Genomic DNA, 24377 nt, shown 5'->3' with positions numbered 1-24377 from the left:
TCAGTCGCTTATCTTGGTGTTCAAATTAGAAGAAGTTTTTCTCCCTATCTTGACCGTTAGATTAGTTGAAGGCTTACTTATTCCCCAAGCCCTCAGATCGGTTGAAGATATTTGTTTTTATCCCGATTCAAGTTCAGTTGAAGGAACCGCCTCTGGATCTCGTCGATCTTATGAAGGAGCAAGCCACTGATGCCTCAGATCAGTTAGAAATATGTACATCCTGACAATTCATTTTCGTTCATAAGAAAGATTGTCTATCCGTGCCTGATGCCTCACCGTCAGTTGAAGACAATTCTTTGCCCGATGCACGCACACAATTCTGAAGAGATATTTGATCTCGTCCTGATAAACCAGATATTCAGTTGAGGGAACCGCCTCAAGATCTCGTCGATCTTATGAAGGAGCAAGCCACCGATGCCTCAAATCAAATGGAGATGTCTGCCTGACTGACTCTGTCATTCAGAAGAGGATTGTTCTACTTATTTTCTGGCTTCGCGCCCAGATCAGTTTAAAGACTTCCTTTTATGGTATACACAATTTGGAAGAGATATTGTTCCTGTTTTGATTACCCAGAATCAGTCAAGGGAGCCTCCCCCAGATCTCGTCGATCATACAAAGGAGCTAGCTGCTGAGGCCCAAATCAGTTAGAATATCTACCAGATGATTTATTTTCATCAGAAGAGACGTCTGCGCTGATGCCCAGATTAGAGATATTTACTACCCATTGATGCTCAAATCAACTGGAATATCTCCTTTCGATTTCCACATAGATTAAGACATCTATCCTGATGCCTGTTCGGAGACATCTGCTACGCTTGATACCCAGATCAATCGAAGATGTTCCTTCTTTTGATGCCTAGATCAATTGAAGTTTTTCCCCTGCCTGTGGGGTTTCCTATTCCTTCTTATTCAAAATTTGCAGCTATCTAAGTATCAAGAGTGAAAATTTTCGAGTTCATTCCGGTATTCAATCTCCTTCCACCTCAACGGTTTGAAACCTTCGTTTTTCGCTTGTCAGGTTCAAGAAGTTTAAATAGGGGCAGCTGTTGCACCCCAAAATTTTCTCTCTTTATTTTAGCTTTAAGTTATTGATGGAGTTTATTTCATTAATAAAAAAATTGAAGAAAAATAATAAAGAGTTTTCGTGGTTTCAAGAAAATATGGCGTGAAATTCGGTTTATACGGTGAAAATACAAAGAAATTTACAAGTCTTATCCGGAAGGTGTTATGAGCTTGGTTCCCGAGTTACCATGATTATTTCACCGTTATCCACAACTTTTCTGTTTGACTCAGAGACCAATTCTTTGAGGAAGGCCGTCGAATTTGGGGTTTACGAGTAGTCGGTGGTGCTGAACCGTTGTTTTCGGACATAAAAAAATTCATATCTCATGATCCACTTGACTGATTCACTCGAAATTTAAATTGAAGCTCTGTTCCATTATCCCTAACATTTCATATTTTTGGACCATCGACCAATTATGCACCGAAAATGCCCAGCATTTTGAAGAACGTCGCGATTTTTCAGTAAAAAGTGGGTATTCAGTTGTGTCCCGGCAAGGTTGAAAATTCATAACTTCTTCGATTTTTATCGTATGAAGCCCATTCCAGTGGAATTCTCTCTGAAATTTTGTTAGCTACGATTCTTCGTCACATGCACTCATTCAGATGTTGAGCCAAAGGATGAGTTTGATCGCGTTCTTTGAGCGGTACTCACGAAATTCCGTATAGTCGCGCCAGATGAACCGACATTTCTCGTCATTCAAACGTTCATAATTTCTTCACCATTTTCCGGATTGAGACGAATCCCGTGGCTACGGGTCACAATGGTCATCTTCGAGTTGATGTTGATTTCGTTTCCAAATTTCGCACCAAATCATATTTCCCCGAAAACGAGTAATAAAAGAGATACTTGAGGGTATTTCGAACATTTCACCGCTCACACTATATATAATTTTTTCCTCTTTTTCTCTCATAAGTTCAATTCTCCCATAAATATCAAAACTCTTGTCTAAATTCTCTCTCAATTCTTAAGAATCAAAACCACCAATACTCATAAATCTTCATCACAAATTGATAGCAAACTCAAGAACAAAGCAAGAATTTGAATCAATTTCCCTCTCCCTCACGACTTTTCGATCGCGCCACCACCACATGGCCAGCCACGCAAGCGCGCCTCATTCCGATCAACTCTTTCTGTCTCCGCGATCACCACCGCGAGTTGTCGCCTCTCTCTCTCTGCACGGAATTCCGACGGTTTCTCTTTCGTTCGCCCTCCAATTGCGGAAGTCTCTCTGATTTGCATCCTTCTTTGTTTCCGTATGCGGGGCACTTCGAAGGAATCTATCAGTTGGCGCTTATCTCATTTATTTTCTACTTTATTTGCGGGACACATTCTTATCCCCTCATGGATGCGTTCTCATCCTGGAGACGTGCGTTTTTACTTTATACTTGTTTGTATGGATTGTAGGTTCCTCTTGAAGGTGTATTGTGATTGTGCTCGACGCACATATCGACGCGTGATTTATTTTCACGACGTCGACGCTTGTTTGGCTTATGCAATTAATTGGTGTGCTATTCATTTGCCTGTTGCTTTTACTAGCTCGCTCGCGGGATCTCTAGTTTTCCTTCTTATTTTAATGCAGTTTACGGATCATAATCCGTTTGGTATTGATTTCGTTTCGTTTTACCTTTTCTTGCATTTTATTGCTTTCACCATCCTTTAACATGAGAAGTAGGACTTAGGCATGCATTGCATCTAGAAATCCTATGAGGCGTGTGCCGGAGGTTCTATTTTTGTTGGTGTGTTTATGTTTGTGCTTGCAGGAAGTCCTAACAAATGCCATTGTAAGTCCTCAAGAAGGAAACCGAAAAGGGTTAGCAATTAACCCTTGCAACTTTCAGTCCCAGGTCGTCCTTATGCTCACTGTTTGCAAGTTCAATGCTTTGGACAAGTCCCCAAGATCGTCGATTCGAAGGACCAATGGGTAAAGTGAAGTGGGGTTCATGCAATCGAACCCCCACGTTTCTTAGCTCACGTTGACCGATGTTGACGCTCGGTGTACACGCGCACCGACTTGCCTCTGCTCCTCTTTTCCCTAGTAATACATGGCCGCGGTTAAAGATCCACATCTCTTTGGTCTAATGCTTGGTTGCCTTGGTTGATATGAACCCTTGGATATGGAGGGACCACTTTTCTACTACTTGGCCTGCGCCTTGTAGTTGTTTGTTTTATGAGCGAGACTCGTTTGTGTGATACTTTTGCTTGCATTCGCTTTTCCCCATAGGCTGATAGTTTAGTTTAGTCTTGTACCCTTTGTATGACAACATAGGTAGCAAGCCTTTCCCCCTTAGCTTAGTCTTTCCTCATGTATTTATTAAAACACAAACCAAACTGTTTGATTTTCTTTTCTTAAAGAGCTTGTTATTTCTGCTCCATTCCCAGCATAAGGCTCCAAAGGTGGAGCAGCGGAGTGTGAATGTAACTGTTCACCTAAAAAACACAAAACAAATAGAAATTAGTTAGCCGAGCTACGGTACCTCTGATTCCTCAAAAAAGGATACGTAGGCAGCGGGGTAGGGCCCGTGTGAGTATAACTATTTCTTTTCCCTACATTTGGCATGCATTTTAGTTCAGATTAGGCGTAGATTTGTTACACACTCATAGATTAGACCATAAGCATGGATCCCATCGAGTACGATGGACGCGAGGGGTGCTAACACCTTTCCCTCGCGTAACCGACTCCCTTACCCATTTCTCTGGTCGTGAGACCGTTGTTTTGTTTTGCGGTTTGCTGGCATTCCCTTCCTTTTTAGGATAAATATGTTAGTGGAGACTCTGTTAATTTTCGTGGTAAAGACACTCCATCAGAACTTCCATACAAAAGCTATCAGAACATCCAACTAAAGACAAAGACTCCAATCAGGGAAGTATTAATATTATCAGAGTATTCAACTCAGGGGGAGACTATATGTTACTTATGTTCTTATTTATTAATTCAAAATATATGTTTTTTTGTCATCATCAAAAAGGGGGAGATTGTTAGAACATAGTTTGGTTCTACATCTTTGAAAGAGTTTTGATGATAACAAATACATAATTTTCAATTAGAACTAATATGCACTCTAATCGTATGGTTTAAATTGTTGAAGTTCTGAAGAATGTAAAAGTGATTTCTCAGAAGCAGAAGGCTGCATGGAGAGAAGTTTACAAAAATAAGAAGTTCTAGACAGTAATTTCTCAGAGGCGGAAGGCTTCATTGAGAGAAGTTTACAAGAATAAGAAGCTTTAGAAGTTGAGAGAAGTACACAAGAACAAGAAGTTCTAGAGATCGAAAGAAGTTTACAAGAATAAGATGCTCTAAAGACAAATAAGAAAAGTCGTAAACTCTGATACTTAAAAAGCTTCAAGAACCAACAAGATGCAAAGAATACTCTGATGATCAGAAGATCTATAACGTTACAATTGACAATGCAAGATAATTTAGTAACGACTGGAAATTAATTACAGCGGACAAAATCTTCATTTTTGGAAATAGCATTAATCAACATTTCACCAACATTCCAAAACAAGAAAAGTTGTCTCTCAACGGATCAAAAAATTCACACTATATAAAGAGGACATCGGTGAAGAAACGTATACAAATTACGCACGCACGAATTCAAGAGCTATAAATTTTCATTATCATTTTATTGTATTCATATTTATATATTGCGCTTAAATTTGTGTAAACATCACAGTTGTGATATAGCTTATTAGAAGCAAATCTTTAAATACACAAAGTTGTAACTGTATAAGTGTTACCTTGAGAAAACCGGATTGTGGTTGTTCTTGAGAAGAATTAAAAAGTTGTTTAAGTGATTTTGTAATCATCATTTTGATTAGTGGATTAAGACCTCGTAAGAGAGAGGCAAAATCACCTTAATAGGTTGGACTGGAGTAGTTTGAGTTCAAAGGAACCAAACATTTCTTAAGTTTTTAATTTGTTCAAAAACCTAATCCAACCCCCCTATTGTGTTTTTCCTTTCTTCAGAGACAAACTCGAACCAAAGAAAAATTACCCACCAAATACAACCTAAGAAAGATATAATAAAGGAGATTTGCTAAACTCATAAAAGTTATAATTGGTATGAGTGATTTCCCTATGAACGACCACCTTCAAATAAGCATCTTAATACTCCAAACGGTATCGGAAACATTCCACAAATCATTCCAAAAAATGATCCCGTTTCTAAGCTTCCAAATAGACCAACGAGTAGCCAACCAAATAATCCATTATCTACCGGATTTCGCCTTTTTGAATTTTAAAAATCCAAAACATCTCAAAAAGCTACTCATGATACAATCATACTCAAAAACATTAAAACCGATCCAACTAGCCACCTCCTTCCAAATCAAAGCGCAAACGCCACAAAAAAGCAAAATGTGATTCAAAGATTTATTCTCCATACCACAAAACACACAAGAAATAGAAGAAGGAAAGGAAATACCTCTAATAATAAGAAGATCCCTTGTAGGCATTCTATTGATAAAACACCTCCACCCAAAAGGCTTAATCTTTTGAGGCACTTCCAAATTCCAAATTGTTGCACCCCAATTTTTGACTATTAAGATACCATAATATTTTCAAATATTAGGATCATCATTATCATCACTCCCATCATGCATATCATTTGCTAACCAAAAAATACAAAAAAATTGTTGCTTGTTGCTTGTATCCCAAGATAGGAGACTGATCAAAGAGGAGACTGAGAAAATTAGGGTTTTGAGGCCCACAAGGAAGTTCAACATTTTCCCATGATTCAAAGGGTTCTCCCATCAATATCCAAATCCAAAGATGATCCTGTTGTACCCCAAAATTTGTCCACACTTTTCAAAAATTGAGTTTTATCAAAATCTTGGGTTCATTTACATTGACATCCTGAATTTTATAAATATTCAATTTAGAGTCTATTTTAAAATATAGTTGTTTACTCTTAAATTGCTTATATTTTAATAAATAGAAAATGCTGGTCGATGCTTCATACACTTTCAATTGGCTTTTTATTTCAAATAAATAACATAACACAATTGATAAGAATAAAAGGCTTTCAAAAAGAAGGTCACGGGTATGAATCCCGCTTTTCAGAGATACTCTCACAAACTTACCAAACTCCCTTGCTTTCATGTACAAATTCGATATGCAACACTTCACAATTTTGCAAAACAAACTTGTAGATTCCGAATCTATATTCTCAAATAAAAGAAACGTGAAACTCAAACTTTTATTTAAAAATTCTAAATATTTTTGCATCGATCTTTTCCATATTACAAGTTTTTTCAGTATCAGACAAGAGGTTTGTTCTTCACTGGCTTTTTTCTGCACATAATAATTCAAGCAGATCAAACTGTTTCTCATGTTTTCACAACACCCATTTGTTTTCACACTATCAATCACATTAGCACTCAAATTCATTCACAAAATTCACCAGAAAAACAATAACATTCCTTTATAAACCTCACAAAACCATGACAGCAACATACTGCTAAAAAAGCATAAACAACATTCCAGGGACAAATTTATAACGCACTTGATCGTAATAACCATAAATTTCAAACTATAAAAAAGGAGATTTATTATGCAGATTTGCAACAACAGGTTCAAAGAAAGGTTCTTAGATTAAAGAAGAAAAAGAGAAACAAGATTGGAACATGGGAAATTATCCAGATTTGTAACAATAGGTTCAAAGAAAGGTTCTTGGATTAAAGAAGAAAAAGAGAAACAAGATCGGAACATGGGAAATCGGAAAGAGCAGGAAAAATCAAAGTCCAACCGCCGCGTGTCCTTTCTCGTTGCCGCTAAAACTCAGCAACCACGTCGGAATCGTGACTCACCGCAAAGCACGCGGAATCCGGTGCCAACAAACGACCATCGCACAACCGCGGTTCAACTCGACGGGGCAACCGTAACGCATCGGTAATTAGTTTTTACTCCTTTCCATTCCTGTTGACTGAATCTACATGATACTGTTGTTTAAATATGTTATTGCTATCTAAGGTTCCTTGATAAAATAGAGTGAAGAAGTTTTATTGTTTCTGAAACAAGAGGAGGAAATTGAGAGCGTGAGAACCCAGTAGAAGAAGAACGAAACTGATAGATGTAGGGGCGATTTTTTTTCTGCAATAGGGACAGATGGATTTGTGAGTAGGGGTGGAAGTAGGCTGGGCCGAGCTAGGCTTGGTCAAGCCTAAGCCTGGCCTGTCAAAAAAACTCAAGCCTAAGTCTGGCCTATGACCTGTCATAGGCTTATTTTTTAGGCCTGAGCCTGGCCTTTTCGAAAGCCTGGTTAGCCTGTTAGCCTATATAAAAGCCTATTTGTTTTAGAAATATGTATATAAGTAATTAAAATAAAGTTTAAATAGATTAACTAACGAAAAGACCAATAGACTAAAAATTTGTTTGCATTGACTTATTTTAACTTACCTCTTAGCATAAGTTCTAGAGACTATTTGTTTAAGAGAAGTTATGAAAACAATGTTCATCGGATATTTTCATCTTATTTTCAAAAGTTCTTCAAGATAACCAAATTTTATTTATGTATTTTAATTTAAAGTATAAAACATAACATAATGATAATAAAAAAAGTATTTATATTTATTTAAATAGGTCGGCCTGATAGGCTTAAAAGGCTTCTTTTAGGGCCCGAGGCCTAGCCTTTTTAACTAAATAGGCTTATAAAAAAGCCTAGGCCTTTTCTATTTAAAAATAATGTGTGGTCTGGCCTGAGCCTATATAGGCTAGCCTGTAGGCCCCTGTTATGGGTCTGGCCTATTTCCACCCCTATTTGTGAGGAAGGCGGACCTCTCTTCTAAATGTTAGGTTTTAGATTCTTTAGGTTCCAGCATTGTTTTATTTGTTGTATAGTATTTTTCTTTAATAGTTTTCTTTTCCTTTTAATTGATATATAAAAATATAAAAATATTTTATGTTAGATTTATGATTAGACTTTATTTTCTCATGTTAAAAATATAAAAAATGTGTTGTTTAATTTTTTAGAATTTTAATATGCTTATTTTTAGATTTTTCTATGATTAATTATTAATATTTTTTTATCATTTTTCATACATCATTTTGTATATGTTCGTACTAACATTTTTTTATTGATTGCGAGGTACCACTTGATATTGAGACTCTCGAATTTCATGGACATTTATCATTTGCAATTTTAATTAATTTCGTACATATTATTTCTTTATTTGGGTTTGTAATAGTTAACTAGGTCTTTGCTTTTCGCACTCCCCCCAGTTTTTTGGTTATGTATCCCCAATCCCTGAAGCGATATAATAGCGTAGGACATTTACTTTCCGCACTATATAAACTGTAATATACCTGTTTAGATGTATGGCTAATAGGATTGTATGGCAAGATAATAACTGGACGCTAGCTAACTTAACTCAAGATTAAATACTCAAATCTAACACACTTCGCACACACTCACCTCTAGGGTATTCCCCTCTTGGTTGCCTTACGAAAAGAAATGGCCGCGTCCCTCGAATATGGGGGTACCATTAGCAAGAGTCCCTCAATTCAAAAATCATCACAAAGATCATAAGTCCCTCGATTACCCTCGATGTTGCCTACGAATATATGATCTCGTCCCTAGATTGTTGCCTACGAAAAGCGATGATTGTCCCTTCGAATTTGCTAAAGGTACCTCTACCGTGTTGCCTTCAACGACCATAGACGACCCTTCGATGTCCCGTACACCTCCAATAGATAGGACTACCTACCCACAAATGGTATGGTTAGTCCTATCCCTTAAAGAAAGTAAAAAAAAAGTATAGGAAATACCAACATAGGGTAAGTAACCCTTAGATTGCTTGCTCACCAAAAATAATTTCTCACCACTTGGGTTTTCAAACAAATTTCAAAATACTTCGCATACATCGTTGAGGACTGACACAAGGATCATTACGAAGTTTTGCCTTACTATTGGCACCTATTTTTTCCAAAAGCGCACACACACACACACACACACACACTACGCTTTTCAAGCTTTACAAACAAAACAAAAATGAACTAAGCAAACTAAGAGCCCGTAGATAACTACGGATGAAAAGGGTGCTAACACCTTCCCTTTTCATAACACCTTCCCTTTTCATAACTTACCCCCCGAACCCAAACTCTTTTCTTAAAGGTTTTTCCAGTACTTTTATACCTTTCCTTAAAAATTGGACAAAATAAAAGTCGTGGCGACTCTTGCTATCCGTAACATATTGTAAAGTCAGTTCTCCCACCGTGTTATAGGTCCAATTCAAGATCAATCACTCTCAAGATCACCTGAGACCCCAAACAAGGGTTTTAACCTAATTCCACTAGAGGGTTGACTTTTAATCAGGACATGGCTCCAAGACACAAACCATGATTCAGGAGCATCCAAATCAACATTATAATCCATTCAAATCATTCATTTGAAGAGGAGACCTTGATTCATATGGAATCCACAAAACTGAAGTTCATTTGGAAAATGTCAACAGTGTGGGTCAACCTTTGACTTTTGAGAAAAATGATCAACTATGAACTTTTGAGGATTCAAATCATCAACATATGACTATTGAAGACATTTGACCAAGAGAAATCAAGAAAATTCATCAAGAATCAAAAAGTCAACAAAAGTCAAAATTAGGGTTGTAAGTGATTTTGACCTCATTTTGGGAACTTTAAATTTTACATACACACTAAAAAATCTCCCAACATGAAAGTTGTAGGTCTTAATCAAATAAAAAACTTTGTCTCTGCTCATGGTTTCATCAAAAGTGATTATTTTGAGAGATATGGAATTATGAAGATTATGTTCAAAAAACATGGAAAATTTTTAAGTGTTTTCACTTGAATTTTTCCTAACTTTGTGGCCATTTTTCTCCATGATTCCAAAAGAGTTTGAGGAAACGTTTAACAAGTGAATTAAAGTATGTAGAAAGGGCTTTCCAAAATGACCAATAGCATGAAATTCCATGGCTTGAGATAAGAGATATGATTTTGTCAATATGGCTCTATGGCACTTGAAACTGAAGAAGAACATGAAGAAGAACATGAAGAACAAAGTTTGAATTTGTTCAAAATCTGAAATAATCTCCAAAGTACAAGCCCTCTAACTTGTTTAAGAGGCCATAATAAGATATTTGCACACTCTTTTGAGCTATGATCCACATGCTTAAGCCATTACACAATGAATCATTCCATTTCAAGCATAAAGATCACACTTTCATTCTTGTAAAGAGACTCTTGCATTGAGCCTCTAAACATGTTCCTTCAGCAGCAAAAGCAAGTTAAACACCACAAGCAAGTCTCTAAAGTTCAGAACAAAGTCATACAAGCATGCTTGAAGCCTTGTACCTTCCATCGAAACCATAACTTTCTCATTTCTTCACAAACAAGCAAAAGAGTACAACTATCACATGGGAGCTCAAATTTCTAAGATTCCTTCACCCACAAACTCTAATTTTGGCCTATAAATAGAGGGCCTTGCTCCCGTGATGAAACACACAAAAAATCCCAAAGTCACTCTCCATTCCAAAATCCATTTTTTGTGTCATTTGCATTTTTATAGCAAATTTTAGTCAGAGAAGTTCTGGTTGAAAACCAACCTTTCTAACAAATTCCATACATCATTTGGAAGCTGTTGATCATCTCCAAAAAATTCCCAAACACCCCTAACCAAAAATCACTTTCATACCTCCCTTTAAAGTTTCACAAAGAACTTTAACCTTTCAAACTTCATTCCATAAGCTCACTAGCCAAACTAATCATTCAAACATCTTCTATATACCATATAGAAGTTATTCGTATAATTGAATCACATTTGGAACACTTAGAATACATTGTTGCACTTTAACTTTTTTGCCTTGTAGGTACAATCGACTTACAGGTTCCAAAAGTTTTGAGGAGTAAGTAAGCATTCATTTAGCTTCCCTACAACACAAGGAAGCTATCCAGATCAAGTAAGGAGTTCGGTAACACTCCTAGGATCAGATTCACCTCCATTTTCAGAGGTAAAGAACTCAAATTTGAGCTCTAGCATTTAGGCATCAAACTTTGTGAAACTTGTTACCATTCTGTTCTATACAATGTGAGGATCAATAGCCCTAAGGTTTTAGGGCCTAATTGTTTGTTTTCATAATTTAATTTGAAAAGTTATTTTTAGGGTTCATACGAGTGTCCCGGAAATTCATGAGTTAGGGTTAAAATTAATTGTTGTTAATCATGTGGTTGGATTCTGTTGAGGCGGTAAAGCGGCAAGCAACAAAAGTTTTGGAAGTATTTATCCGGGAAATTAACGTGTCCATAGAGATTAGTGCTACTTGGCTTGCCGTTCGACGGATTCTTAGTTCTTGAGTTTGGGTTCAATGGGTTTTAAGTAAGAACAGAAAATATAACATATGAACATAAAAAAAATACATTCTTGATAGAGAATAACTTATCTGGTTTGAATCTAAACTACTCCTCACAAACTTAGTTTTATCACTCCGTCGTACTCAATATACAATACTCATTAGAATCACCACATATCTCTCACATCAATGTCCATTTCTGCAACACCGACGAGAGTTCAACTATATTGCTCTTTCGACGATGTCTCAACCGATCGAACAACAAAGAGACATTAAACTCATATATTAAATGGATGTTAACCCTAATCCTATGTCTAGAATCAAAAGCTAACAAATATCCCCCTAATCAAGATTTGTGATGTCTATTTCTAAAACAACACAAATCCAAAGCATTTAAGCAAAAAGATCAAGGAAACACCGATTAAGATTTGTAAATCAAACTTTATACAACAATAGAGTAACAAATATACATAGGTTTAGAGTAAACTTACAAACAAACCCAACAAAAATGGTTACAAAGAGATGAGGAAGAGAAGAAAACCAAATCTTTCGCGGTGTCAATCACGAGCAAAGAAGCTTCGACTCCGGATCATCCGATTACAACCTCCAATGGTGTTTTCAAGCTAAATCTACCCAAAAATGACCTAGGATGAGTTGGGGTTCAAAAATACCCAAAACATCACCTAAAAAAATCTGATTTTCGCCTATTTATGCAATTTTGAGTTCTGTACAGCGCGCGTCGCGCGCAGGAGCTCGCTTCGCGCCCAACCTGCTGTAATGAAAAAACAACTTTTAGTAAAAATGACGTAACTTGAGAACCGTAACTCCGATTTGCGTCCGTTTCGAAGCGTTGGAAAGCTTATTCAATTTCCCATCTAACAATGACAACATATCAACCAAATTGGTGATTTATTATTCTTTGGTTTTGATTTTTATTCGTTGACGAGTTGGTTTCTTTGCTCAAAAATGCGCGTTTGAAGCCGTGTCTTCGACACGTTATTGCTCATGCTCCAAATACGCCTCAATACCTACAAAATGAATAGAAAACTATCAAAAAGTATAAAAGTATATGAAAATACATCTATTCACAAAGTATACGTATTTATACACAAAACGGGGTATTATTCAAACGATATTAACAAAAAGTATCGATAAGTGCAACAAAACATATATACGAAATAAGTACATTTTTGCACTTATCAGATTCATGTTCTAAAATGGATCAAAATACACTTTTATTTTGTTGAATTTGATCAAGTTTAGAGGAAGTTTGAAAATCATCCATGGTTGATGTTGTTGTTTTGGCACGAGGAAGAAGATGAAGGCCTTGGTGCCATTCATCAGTTTGAAAAACGAGTTCAAAATATAATGATTTAGAGTTATTTACTTAACAAATTCATCGTTACAACTCAGTTGGTGTGTGTGTACTTAGCGCGTCCTCTAGGTCAGGGGTTCAAATCCCCCTCGCCCCAGACCTTTTGCATTTTATTTTTTTTCATACTTTTGCAAGTTTGTTTTTCCTTGAATTGAAGTGAGGTCATTCCTTGACTGGGACAAGCGCATGGCCCAGTGGTTTTTGTTTTGAGCAGTAAGTTTATGGGTGGGTTCAAGCCCTACTGACCATAAAACCAAAATTTTCTCACTTGTTTATTTTGTTTTATTTTACAACTTTGAAAAATGTTTTAAAATAGTAAAATTGATCTTTTTTACATCAAATTTTTTGTGTAGCTTATTTATGTAATATATTTTCATGTCATAAATTAAAAATTCAAAAAAATATTTATTCTACTCCATTTAAAAATTAAATCAAAAAGAGGTATTTAAATGTTTAAAAATCAACAAAAATCTTTTCTTTTTGAATATTTCCTTCAAATTAACTTTGAGTATTTTTGTGAATATATTTCTAGGGTTAGGATAATGTGTCCTTAACTTCTCCATGTACCCTTAGACCAAGTATCTTTTAGAATTTGGTATTTAATCATAAAAAAATTAATTAGGTTTAGGTGTGATTCAAAAACCCTAATTTCAAACCCTAATTCCAAAAATATTTTAATCTTTGTTTATCCATGTTAAAGGGATTTGTCTATCTTGATCATTATCCTTTGTAATTGTACATATACTTGTTGATTTCCATCCTTGTGTTTTGTACTTATTATCCATTGTATTATCATTTATATATACTTTGTTTATCTAACCCACATGCATGAGTTTCATATTCATCATCCATCATTCATTCATATATGAATCCATCCAAAGGTATAAACATCCTTGTTCATTACCATTGATGATTATCATACTTACTTGTTTGTCTCTTGTGACACACACACACACACACACACACACACACACACACACACACACACACTTGAGGTATCCATTGTTTGATTGCTTAAGTTATTTTGTTGAAAATCCAAAGGAATGGAAATGGTATTGACTAAAATTGTCAAGGTACTCAAACTATTTTCCAAATCTCTTTTATTTTGTGTTAAAGTATTGTTAAAGCTTTTGAGTTGTTAAAAATGGTTTTGTATTGTTAAAGCTCAACCTTTTTAAACTCACCATTGGTTCTGTATTATTAAACCTCAACCAACCTTTTGTTTTGAAACCTTGCCACTAAGAGGATAATTATTCCCTGTGAAACTACTCTTAGTCCATTGACCTTGTATTGTTAAAACTTGGTCCCTTTTATGGTTTTGTATTGTTAAAGCTCAACCACCCCATTGTTTTGAAATCTTGGTACTAAGAGGAGAATTATTCCCGGTGAAACTACTCTTAGTCCATTGACCTTGTATTGTTAAAGCTCGGTCCTTTTTTTTTAAAAACTTGTTAAGTATTGTTAAAACTTAACCTTTTAAAAATCCGTTGAGTATTGTTAAAGCTCAACATCCAAAAAGATTTTGGCCACTTTGACCCCTTTTTATTTTCCTTTTAAGAGGAACTATAAAAGCTCTGACTTCCCTGTTGTTAAAGGGGTATGTAGGCCTAAAATGCGATGTCTTAGCGAGCTCACTTTTAAAAACTTATTTTCCCATCTCCATACTCTTTTTTAAACAAATTCACATATGTTTTTCAAATAGATGTACACAAAAACAATAACATTTTAAAAGAGGTTCCCATGGGATACCATGGATATGAGGGGTGCTTAAAACCTTCCCCTTGTATAACAAATCTCCTTACTTGAATCTCTGATAAGTTTATTAGTTTTGATTTTAAAAAATTTTGTGGGTTTTATTCGCTCTTTCTCTCATTTCTTTTTGGAAACAATAAAGCGCGGTGACGACTCTTTTTAAAACAAATGAGTTAAGTCTTTCCCATGGTTTTAGTCTCATCAATTTCACCGCTACAGGAAAGTGGCGACTCTGTTAGGGATACTGATCAAATTATTGGTGTATCTTTGGAAGGGTTGACCCTATCTTTTTTTTACTGTTTTTATTTTTGTACATACTTTTTGTTTTTTACTTTCCTATGTGAATATTTGTTATTTTATTGGTTTGTATTGGGAAAAGGCTTGATTCTTTTCGTGGTGAGATAAATCCTAACCCAGATTAGACACTGTTACATTTGTTTAAAATCATAGAAACCTGGAGCTCAAACATTTCTTGATGCTGCAAAAATGCAATATGCTTTTATAGTTAATTCCTTAGCTTGGATTTATATCTTTTTCTAGGTAGAAATAGAAATAGACAAGAAACTAATTCCTTAGCTTGGATATTGAGCAAATATGTGATCATAAATCAGTATTAATATTAATCTCAGAATATTGTAGGCCTACCATGGGAGTTTCTAATATAATATTGCATTTGATTTTTGTCGATTTTTGAATCCTCATTTCAACAACAGTTGCAATTCTTAAGGGAATTGAAATGCATAACAGGGGAATGAAGACAAATATGGAAGAAGTGTCAATTCTCATATTATTAAATTAGAAAGCATTACAATAATAATTATTTATAACAACAAGTATAGATAGATTGCAGACAAATGCACATTGAACACAAACACACAAAATCAAATGCTGCTATTTGAATTCTCTGAATAACAAAATAGTAAACTAAACATTGCTACATATGCTGCTTTCATTGAGACAATCCAGTTGCTCAACATCAGTGCATCATGCTGAATTACTGATTATAAGTGTGAACACCTACAATTCAAATCAAGAAGAAGTTCATCATTACCATTGTATATATTTTGTACGTAGTTTAGGTATTTTGAATTGAAGACTATGATGATAAAGATTAAATTCTAATTCAATAAGAAGTTAATGACTTGCTATTTGCTAATGATTCAAATAAACAATAAAAAATATCATCTCACCAACGAGAGAAGTCTTTTTTGATTATGTTAAGCTCTCTTGTAACTTCCACAATATTCATTCTTTCTTTTGGTGATTCCATTGAACACAAAAGTCCAATCCTAAAAAGTGAAATCAAGCACTCCTCAACATTTGGAATAAGAATCTCACAATTTCCATCTTGTATTTCTACTGTTGCAAATCTTGATACAAGACACGGGTCCAAAATCTTTATAACTTTATTGGGAAATGAAGTTGCGACATAGTTATGTAGATTTTGGCCATTTTCAAAAACTTCATTTGTGGGTCTTCGACCAGTAAGAATTTCCAACATCAAGATTCCAAAGCTATACATGTCACCACATGCAGACACTTCAGACCCCGTTCCATACTCTAAAACATGCAGCAAAAGTTATTAATATTGTATAAGAAGTAAACTATTAAGTGAGCACCAAAACATAGGAAAATCCAAAAAAACAATACAAGATTCAAGAATTTAAATCATACCCGGAGGAGCATAGCCAACAGTTCCTTTTATTCCAATTGTACTGGTATCCTTATGAGAGGTATCATCAATGACCGAGACAAGTCTTGCTATGCCAAAATCACTCACATGAGCAACCATGTCATCATCAAGAAGTACATTACTTGGCTTGAGATCACAATGAATGATCAATTGTTCACATTCTTGATGAAGATAATGTACTGCTGAAGCAACATCGGTAATGATGTTTACTCTATGAGTGAGGTCCAATGTTGTTTGATTCTCTGCATTTAAAATCTCAGGATGCAGCCATTGTTCCAAACTTCCATTTTTCATGTAATAAAAAACAAGAGCTTTAAATTCTTGACCTTTATAATCTGAACTAGAACAACATGTTATAATCTTGACTAAATTTCGGTGTCTAATATTTTTGAGTGCATTGCATTCAAGAATAAAACTCTTGTGAGCTCCCTTCTTCTGAAGATTCAGGACCTTTATGGCAACAAAATTGTCTTCAGACACAAGATTTCCTTTGTACACAGACCCAAAACTTCCTGATCCAATTAAATTTGTAATTGAGAATCCATTGGTTCCTCGATATAAGTCTCGGTATGAAACCTTATCAAGTTGATCAATAGTCGATGAATCAAAAGATCGTTTTTGGTATCTTTTCCTCATCCAGTAGCTAGTTATAAAAATTGACAGTATGAGAAGAAAACAAAGAACACCAACTATCACTGCAATCAACAAGAAATTTTGGTGTTTTCTGTGTTTTTTATCCTTGATGGGGCACGCTGGTAGATGCAGTTGTGAAATGCCTCCACAAATCTTTTTATTTCCAATCATTCCTATTTGGGTTGAATTTCCAAAAACACCTTTTGTTGGTACCTCACCTTCCAACATGTTAAAAGAAACATTCAAGTGTTTTAAACCTGAGATATTTTGTAGAACATCAGGAATTGAACCGGACAATTGATTCAATGAAAGGTCTAAATACTGAAGACCTTTGAGAGAAGCCAACGAGGATGGTATTGTTCCGTTGAAGGAGTTCCCTTGCAAATCAAGGTATTCTAAGGTTGTGCATTCACCAATAGATATCGGAATCTCCCCCGACAAATGATTATAAGAGAAATTTATCGAACCAATATTTTTTAGCATACTCACTTCTCTTGATAAGCTACCATTGAAAGAGTTATGTGATAAGTCTAATAAGTTTGTTAAAGAAACAAGATTAAAAACTTCTAAAGGTATGGTTCCTATAAGCTTGTTTTCTGAAAGGTCTAGAAGTTGTAACTTTTGACAATTTCCTAAGCTTAGAGGAATATTTCCTTCAAGCATATTAAGATTTAAAGTCAAAAGATACAATTGACTAAGATTACCTATAGAGGATGGTATATCTCCTGACAGCTTGTTTCCGCTCAAACTTAACTGCTGCATCTTTTGAAAACTCCCAAAAGTAGTTGGAATATTTCCTTCAAAATGATTAAGTTCCATTGTTAAGAGAATTAAGCCAACTAGACAACCTAAGTCAGCAGGAATTTGTCCCGATATCATATTACCCCCAAGAAATAGTAGTTCAAGTTCGGTGGATAAATTGCCTATTGACTTTGGCAGAATACCGCCAAAATTATTACCCATAATAGAAACCCCATACAATCTACTACAGTTTGACAAAGATTTAATAAACTCCAAATCTTCAATAGAATTGTTACCTAAATTGTTTTGTTCCAAATTCAGATTTTGTAAATCTTTTAGTCTTCCTAAACTTGGAACTTGTCCCACAAGGTAATTTGTACTTATTTCAAATGTTATAATGGAAGTTGCATTTATTATGGAAGTGACGAATGGACCTGAAAAATAATTTCCTGCGATTTCAAATATTTGGAGATCGGGGAGGGTGTGGAACATGTTAGGTGGGAGAGAACCATGAAAGCTATTATCTGTCAAGGAAAGTGTAGTAAGTGTTGAAATGTTGTAAAGACAAGAAGGAATTAAACCAGATAAATTATTGGCAGGGAAACCTAAAAATTTTAGGCTTTTTAGGCGACATATTTCCTGTGAAATTTCTCCTTCTAAGTTGTTAAAAGCACACGAAAAAGAAATTAAGGTTGAAAGATTGCCTATGGATGAAGAGACTCCTCCTGTTAAATTGTTTTTCCAAACAACAAATAAGTGAAGCTTTTTCAAAGAACCAATTTCAATTGGTATTTTGCCAGTTAAATTGTTGTGTCCCAAATTCAAGTATTTGAGATTGGAACAATATGTCAAGTTTGTAGGAATTTCACCTGCAAATGAGTTATTGGTGAGACGAAGATGTTGCAATTGTAGCAACTTACCTAATTCCTGTGGAATTTTTCCAAAGAAACTGTTGTTTCCTAGGTTGAGAGCTTTCAAAAAAGTGAGATTGCCAACATAGGGAGATAAAGATCCATGTAACTCATACCCATCTAAGTTCAACTCAATCACTCTTTGATGCATGGGGCTGCATGTGATTCCATACCACTTGCAGAAGTGGATGGAAGAATTCCAAGATTCAAGAGTTGTATATGGATCACTAGTTACTGATGTTTTGAATTTGAGCAATGCTAAATGATCAGTTTGGTTTCCTAATGTCACTGCCATAATTTTGTTTGAACCAAAGTATATTAAAGTTAAGGTGAACAGAAAAAGAAGATGAAGGTATAAAAGTATAGGTGACAAGAAAATAAAAGACTTCATTTCGTTTTGTCTGTGTTGGATAGTTATGGAGAATAGAGAGGAGTTGCATACATTTAAATACTGGTGGAAGAATGCAGAGTTAAAATTTGTATTAAGTTGAAAACAAAACAAAATATTAAAAAGTCAATTGATTGAAAAGTGACAGAAGCACGGCACAAAGGAGCCAAAACTCAGTGTCAGTGCAATATGATTAATTGCCGACATATTTTTCTTCTAATTTGACTTTGGAGTGAGAAATGTTAGCCCTACAAAAATAAGGTATTTTCTAATAAAAATTGGAGTGATTTTAAAATACTATTATTTTACACTTTAATATTTTTATATTTTTTGAATTTAAATTATTAAAGAGTTTATTGAACTTAGAAGTAAAACTCATGTATGTGAAAGCATTGAGGGGTATATATACTAGTTTATGATAGAAACTTAAACTTTCGTGATGGAAATATAGTTTGTTTTTGGAGTAGAATGCTCGAAGATAATCTGATAAGGTTTTTGTATTCTATAAAAAAGTGGTCTGGACATCAACTTTCTTGGATAAATTTAAATGCAGTCTTGGAAAGCCAAAAGACAGATTCTCTAGGGCAGACAAATTTTCATAGGAAATAGTTAATCATTAAATGTTATGTCTATTTATGTTTTCCTGGTCTCTATATAAAGACCTTCTCTTTGTAACCAAATTTTCACTTTTGCAACAAATCCTTTGCAAGTCAATATATATATATATATATATATATATATATATATATATATATATATATATCAGAAGAGAGTAGTTTGATCTGTTACCTTCAAATTGGTATCAGAGCGCATGGCAAACATGATGAACCAGATGCCATTGCCGCAACTGTCAAAATCAAACTATGAGAACTGGAGCATCCAGATGAAGGCGCTGCTTGGATCGTTAGATGTGTGGGAGGTTGTAGAAGAAGGGTTTGAAGAACCAGAAACCACGACGGGAAATACAGCAGCCCAGAACAAGGCGTTGAAAGAGACGCGGTCAAAAGACAAAACGGCATTATACATGTTGTTTAGAGCAGTAGACGAATCTGGTTTTGAGAAGATTGCTGGTTCAACTACTTCGAAGCAAGCGTGGGATACACTAGAGACGGCGTTCAGAGGAGCAAATAGAGTCAAGCAAGTTCGTTTGCAAACTCTTCGAGGAGAATTAGAAAGGATGAAGATGAAGGAGACGGAGTCCGTGTCGGACTACATCACGCGTGTGCAAACAGTTGTAAATCAACTGAAACGAAATGGAGAAGCAATGACCGATGCTCGAGTTGTCGAAAAGATTTTAAGATCTTTGACTGAAAAATTCGAAAATATAGTATGTGCAATAGAGGAGTCGAAGGACCTTGCGACAATCACTGTCGAAGAAGTAGCTGGTTCACTTGAGGCACACGAACAACGCAAAATACAAAAGAAGGAGGAAACACTTGATAATGCAGAACAGACAAAGGAATCCACTAGAGATGAAAGGGCACTTTTATCTCAAAACTGGCGTGGTCGAGGACGTGGTCGTGGAGGTCGAGATGGTGGTCGAAGCTATCAGAACAACAATTTCGAAAAAGGACAGGCAAGTCAACAAAATTGGCGTGGTCGAGGACGTGGTCATAGAGGTTGCAGGTCGACCTCCAACATCGAATGCTACAAATGCAATAAACATGGACATTTTGCGAAGGATTGCAACTCATACAGTTGCTACAATTGTGGAAAAGGGGGACACCTTGCAAAAGACTGTCGATTCAGGAGGAAAGTTGAAGAGACAACAAATTTCGCACTAGAAACAGAATCAAACGAAGGATTCCTATTAATGACCCAAAAGGAGACAAACACAGAAGATGACATTATATGGTACCTTGACTCAGGAGCAAGTAATCATATGTGTGGTCACAAACATCTATTCAAAGAAATAAAGAAAATTGAAGATGGTCATGTATCTTTTGGAGATGCGTCGAAGGTAAAGGTCGAAGGCAAAGGAACAATTTGTTATTTGCAGAAAGACGACGTACCTGGAAAAATACAAGATGTTTATTATGTACCAGATCTAAAAGCAAATATTCTAAGTTTATGGCAACTTACAGAGAAGGGATATTCGATATTTATGAAGGATCGAATACTGCATTTGAAGGATAAATCAGGGCACCAAATTGCTCAAGTTGAGATGGGAAGGAATCAAATGTACAAGCTGAATCTGAGAAGCGTTCGAGGAAAATGTTTGAAAATCGATACTGAAGACCAAGCAACTCTGTGGCATCTACGTTTTGGTCACTTACACCATGCTGGGTTAAAGAGATTAGCGGGAAGAAACATGGTACATGGATTGCCTAACATGGAGTTTGAAGGAAAATTTTGTGAAAATTGTGTTTTTGGCAAGCAGACGAGAACTTCTTTTCAAAAGATGGCAGAATATCATGCTAAGCACATCCTTGAATTAATTCACACTGATATCTGTGGACCAATCACTCCAGAATCCTTTAGTGGCAAGAAGTATTTTATTTCCTTCATCGATGATTTCTCAAGAAAGACTTGGGTCTACTTCCTGAGAGAAAAATCTGAAGCATTCGAAGCATTCAAAAGGTTCAAGGTAATGGTTGAAAAATCGACTGATCGACACATCAAAGCACTCCGTTCTGACAGAGGAGGAGAATATACTTCGACGGCTTTCATGAAGTATTGCGAGGAGCAGGGTATAAGGAGATTTCTAACTGCAGCATACTCACCTCAACAAAATGGGGTTGCTGAAAGGAAAAATCGAACAGTCCTTGACATGGTTCGTTCAATGCTCAAAAGTAAGAACATGTCGAAGGAATTTTGGGCAGAAGCTGTGCAATGTTCAATCTATGTTCAAAATAGATGTCCGCATTCAAAGTTGGGAGATCGAACACCGCAAGAAGCGTGGAGTGGACAGAAACCGACTGTATCTCATTTTAAAGTATTTGGTAGTGTTGCTTATGCACATGTACCAGATCAACAAAGAACGAAGCTTGAAGACAAGAGTCAGAAAGATATATTAATTGGGTATGATGAGAAAACAAAAGGATACAGGTTATTCGACCCCATAAACAAAAAGGTGGTAGTAAGTAGAGATGTTCGAGTGAATGAAGCAAGTAGGTGGGACTGGAACAATTCGACAGAAGACATAGTCGAAACTGAAGAACCCTCAGTCGGTATACCAACAACCCAAAATCAATTGCCAAGGTCTGAATACTCTGACAGTGAAGACGAATCCTCACAGCCCAGAATGAGAAGCTTGCAAGAGTTGTATGATAATACAGAAGAAGTACATCTTGTGTGTCTACTGGCAGATTCTGAAAACATTAGTTTCGAAGAAGCATGGAGGGATGAGAAGTGGAAGAATGCCATGGACGAAGAAATTAAAGCTATCGAACACAACAAAACTTGGGAACTAGCAGAGTTACCAAAAGGAAGTCGAACCATTAGTGTGAAGTGGGTGTTTAAGAAAAAGATGAATGCTCAAGGAAAAGTCGAAAGGTACAAGGCGCGACTTGTGGCAAAAGGATACAGGCAGAAGGAAGGAATAGATTATGACGAAGTATTCGCACCAGTTGCAAGAATGGAGACAATTCGACTGCTGATTTCTCAAGCTGCTCAGCTCAAATGGCCAATATTTCAAATGGATGTCAAATCAGCATTTTTGAATGGTGTGCTCGAAGAAGAAGTCTATGTCGAACAACCACCAGGATACATGAAATACGGAAGCGAAGGAAAAGTGCTAAGACTCAAGAAAGCACTTTATGGATTAAAGCAGGCACCTCGTGCATGGAATACACGTATTGATACTTACTTCAAAAAGAATGGTTTCCAACAATGTCCTTATGAACATGCCCTATATGTAAAGAAGTATAAAGGAGATATACTGCTCGTTGCACTCTATGTCGACGACTTGATTTTTCTGGGCAACAGTGATCAAATGATCGAAGAATTCAAAGGTCGAATGACACGAGAATTTGAAATGACGGACTTAGGTCGAATGAGCTTCTTTCTTGGTCTGGAAGTTCGACAAGAAGAAACTGGAATTTTTGTCTCACAAGAAAAATATGCAAATGACATTCTGAAGAGGTTCAAAATGGAAGTTTGCAATCCAATCTCGACACCAATGGAGCCAGGAGCCAAGCTTTCAAAATTTGATGGGGGGAACGTGTCGAAGCAAACAAATTTCGAAGCTTGGTCGGAAGTCTTCGATATCTCACATGTACTAGACCAGATCTTTCTCTAAGTGTCGGAATCTTGAGTCGATTTATGGAAGAACCAGTTCACTCACACTGGAAAGCTTTGAAGAGAATTCTTCGTTATATCCAAGGAACTGTGTCACTTGGAATGTTTTACTCAAAAGCAGAAGATTACAAACTAACAGGTTACTCCGACAGCGATTGGTGTGGAGATATAGACGATCGAAAAAGTACATCAGGATATGTATTCCTTATGGGAAACACTGCTTTCACATGGCTCTCAAGGAAGCAACCAATTGTAACACTGTCGACATGCGAAGCAGAATACGTGGCTGCATCATGGTGTGTATGCCATGCTATATGGCTTAGAAGATTGTTATGTGAGTTAGAGCAGAAGCAGGAAAATGCAACCATAGTGCAAGTCGACAACAAATCAGCAATCGAACTGGCGAAGAATCCAGTGAATCATGAAAGAAGTAAACACATCGACGTACGTTTTCATTTCATTCGAGAACATGTGAAAAATGGAAGCGTCGAACTGAAGCATGTGGCAAGCAAGGATCAAGCTGCAGATATTTTCACAAAACCATTGTCGAAGGAGATATTCGACAGAGGCAAGATAATGCTGGGATTAATTGATCAAAAGAGCATTTAATTTATGGGGGAGTTTTGTTGGATAAATTTAAATGCAGTCTTGGAAAGCCAAAAGACAGATTCTCTAGGGCAGACAAATTTTCATAGGAAATAGTTAATCATTAAATGTTATGTCTATTTATGTTTCCCTGGTCTCTATATAAAGACCTTCTCTTTGTAACCAAATTTTCACTTTTGCAACAAATCATTTGCAAGTCAATATATATATATCAGAAGAGAGTAGTTTGATCTGTTACCTTCAAACTTCAACACTCACACTCACATATGGAGAAAATAATCAATCTCAAATAATACCGACATAGTTTTTTGGGTTAATTATGCCAGGGGTCCCTGTAAAAACGCCACCTTGCATTTTTAGTCCCTGTAAAAAATTTCTTCAACTAATGGTCCCCATAAATTCTGACGTTAGTATAAATGGTCCAATCCGTTAGTTTCCTCTAACGGTGGATTACGTGGATGGCCACGTAGGTATTGTTTATATTTTTATTTTCATTCTTGAACATCCCATATACTTTTATATCATCTGCAGCGCGAAATCCCCAAATGGAACCCTAATATTGTTCTCCGCCTTGCTCCATCTCCATCTTTCTTCTCCATCTTTCTTCTCCATATTTCTTCTCCATCTGTCGTCTCCTTTTTTCGATTTGCGCCTGTTACCCTAGGATTTCG

The 24377-nt window shown here is 36.0% G+C and overlaps 2 protein-coding genes across 2 annotated transcripts; one reads left to right on the top strand and one right to left on the bottom strand.

Moving 5' to 3' along the window:
- Positions 1–15681: 15681 nt before the first annotated feature.
- Positions 15682–18873, bottom strand: LOC131635886 (probable LRR receptor-like serine/threonine-protein kinase At3g47570). Its single transcript, XM_058906525.1, has 3 exons — positions 17859–18873; positions 16170–17744; positions 15682–16055 (listed from the first exon to the last, which is right to left on the bottom strand). Exons 1-3 carry the CDS (start codon positions 18862–18864, stop codon positions 15682–15684), a joined length of 2955 nt encoding a protein of 984 aa, XP_058762508.1. The 5' UTR covers positions 18865–18873.
- A 4251-nt stretch (positions 18874–23124) lies between these two features.
- On the top strand, positions 23125–23709 carry LOC131635903 (secreted RxLR effector protein 161-like). The gene has a single exon (XM_058906541.1). The coding sequence runs from the start codon at positions 23125–23127 to the stop codon at positions 23707–23709; it is 585 nt and encodes a 194-aa protein (XP_058762524.1).
- Positions 23710–24377: the final 668 nt, after the last annotated feature.

Source organism: Vicia villosa, unplaced genomic scaffold, assembly GCF_029867415.1.
Source record: "Vicia villosa cultivar HV-30 ecotype Madison, WI unplaced genomic scaffold, Vvil1.0 ctg.001584F_1_1, whole genome shotgun sequence".
Taxonomy (NCBI): Eukaryota; Viridiplantae; Streptophyta; class Magnoliopsida; order Fabales; family Fabaceae; genus Vicia; species Vicia villosa.
The sequence above is the reverse complement of the archived record's forward strand: the minus strand, read 5'-3'. Positions and strand labels throughout refer to the sequence as shown.

Coding starts and splice junctions, on each gene's coding strand:
- LOC131635886 (XM_058906525.1), bottom strand. CDS start 18,864: ATGAAGTCTTTTATTTTCTTGTCACCTATACTTTTATACCTTCATCTT. Junction 17,745..17,858: donor TTTGGAACAAAACAATTTAG/GTAACAATTCTA, acceptor CAAAGTCAATAG/GCAATTTATCCACCGAACTT. Junction 16,056..16,169: donor TGTTGGCTATGCTCCTCCGG/GTATGATTTAAA, acceptor TGCATGTTTTAG/AGTATGGAACGGGGTCTGAA.
- LOC131635903 (XM_058906541.1), top strand. CDS start 23,125: ATGGAAGAACCAGTTCACTCACACTGGAAAGCTTTGAAGAGAATTCTT.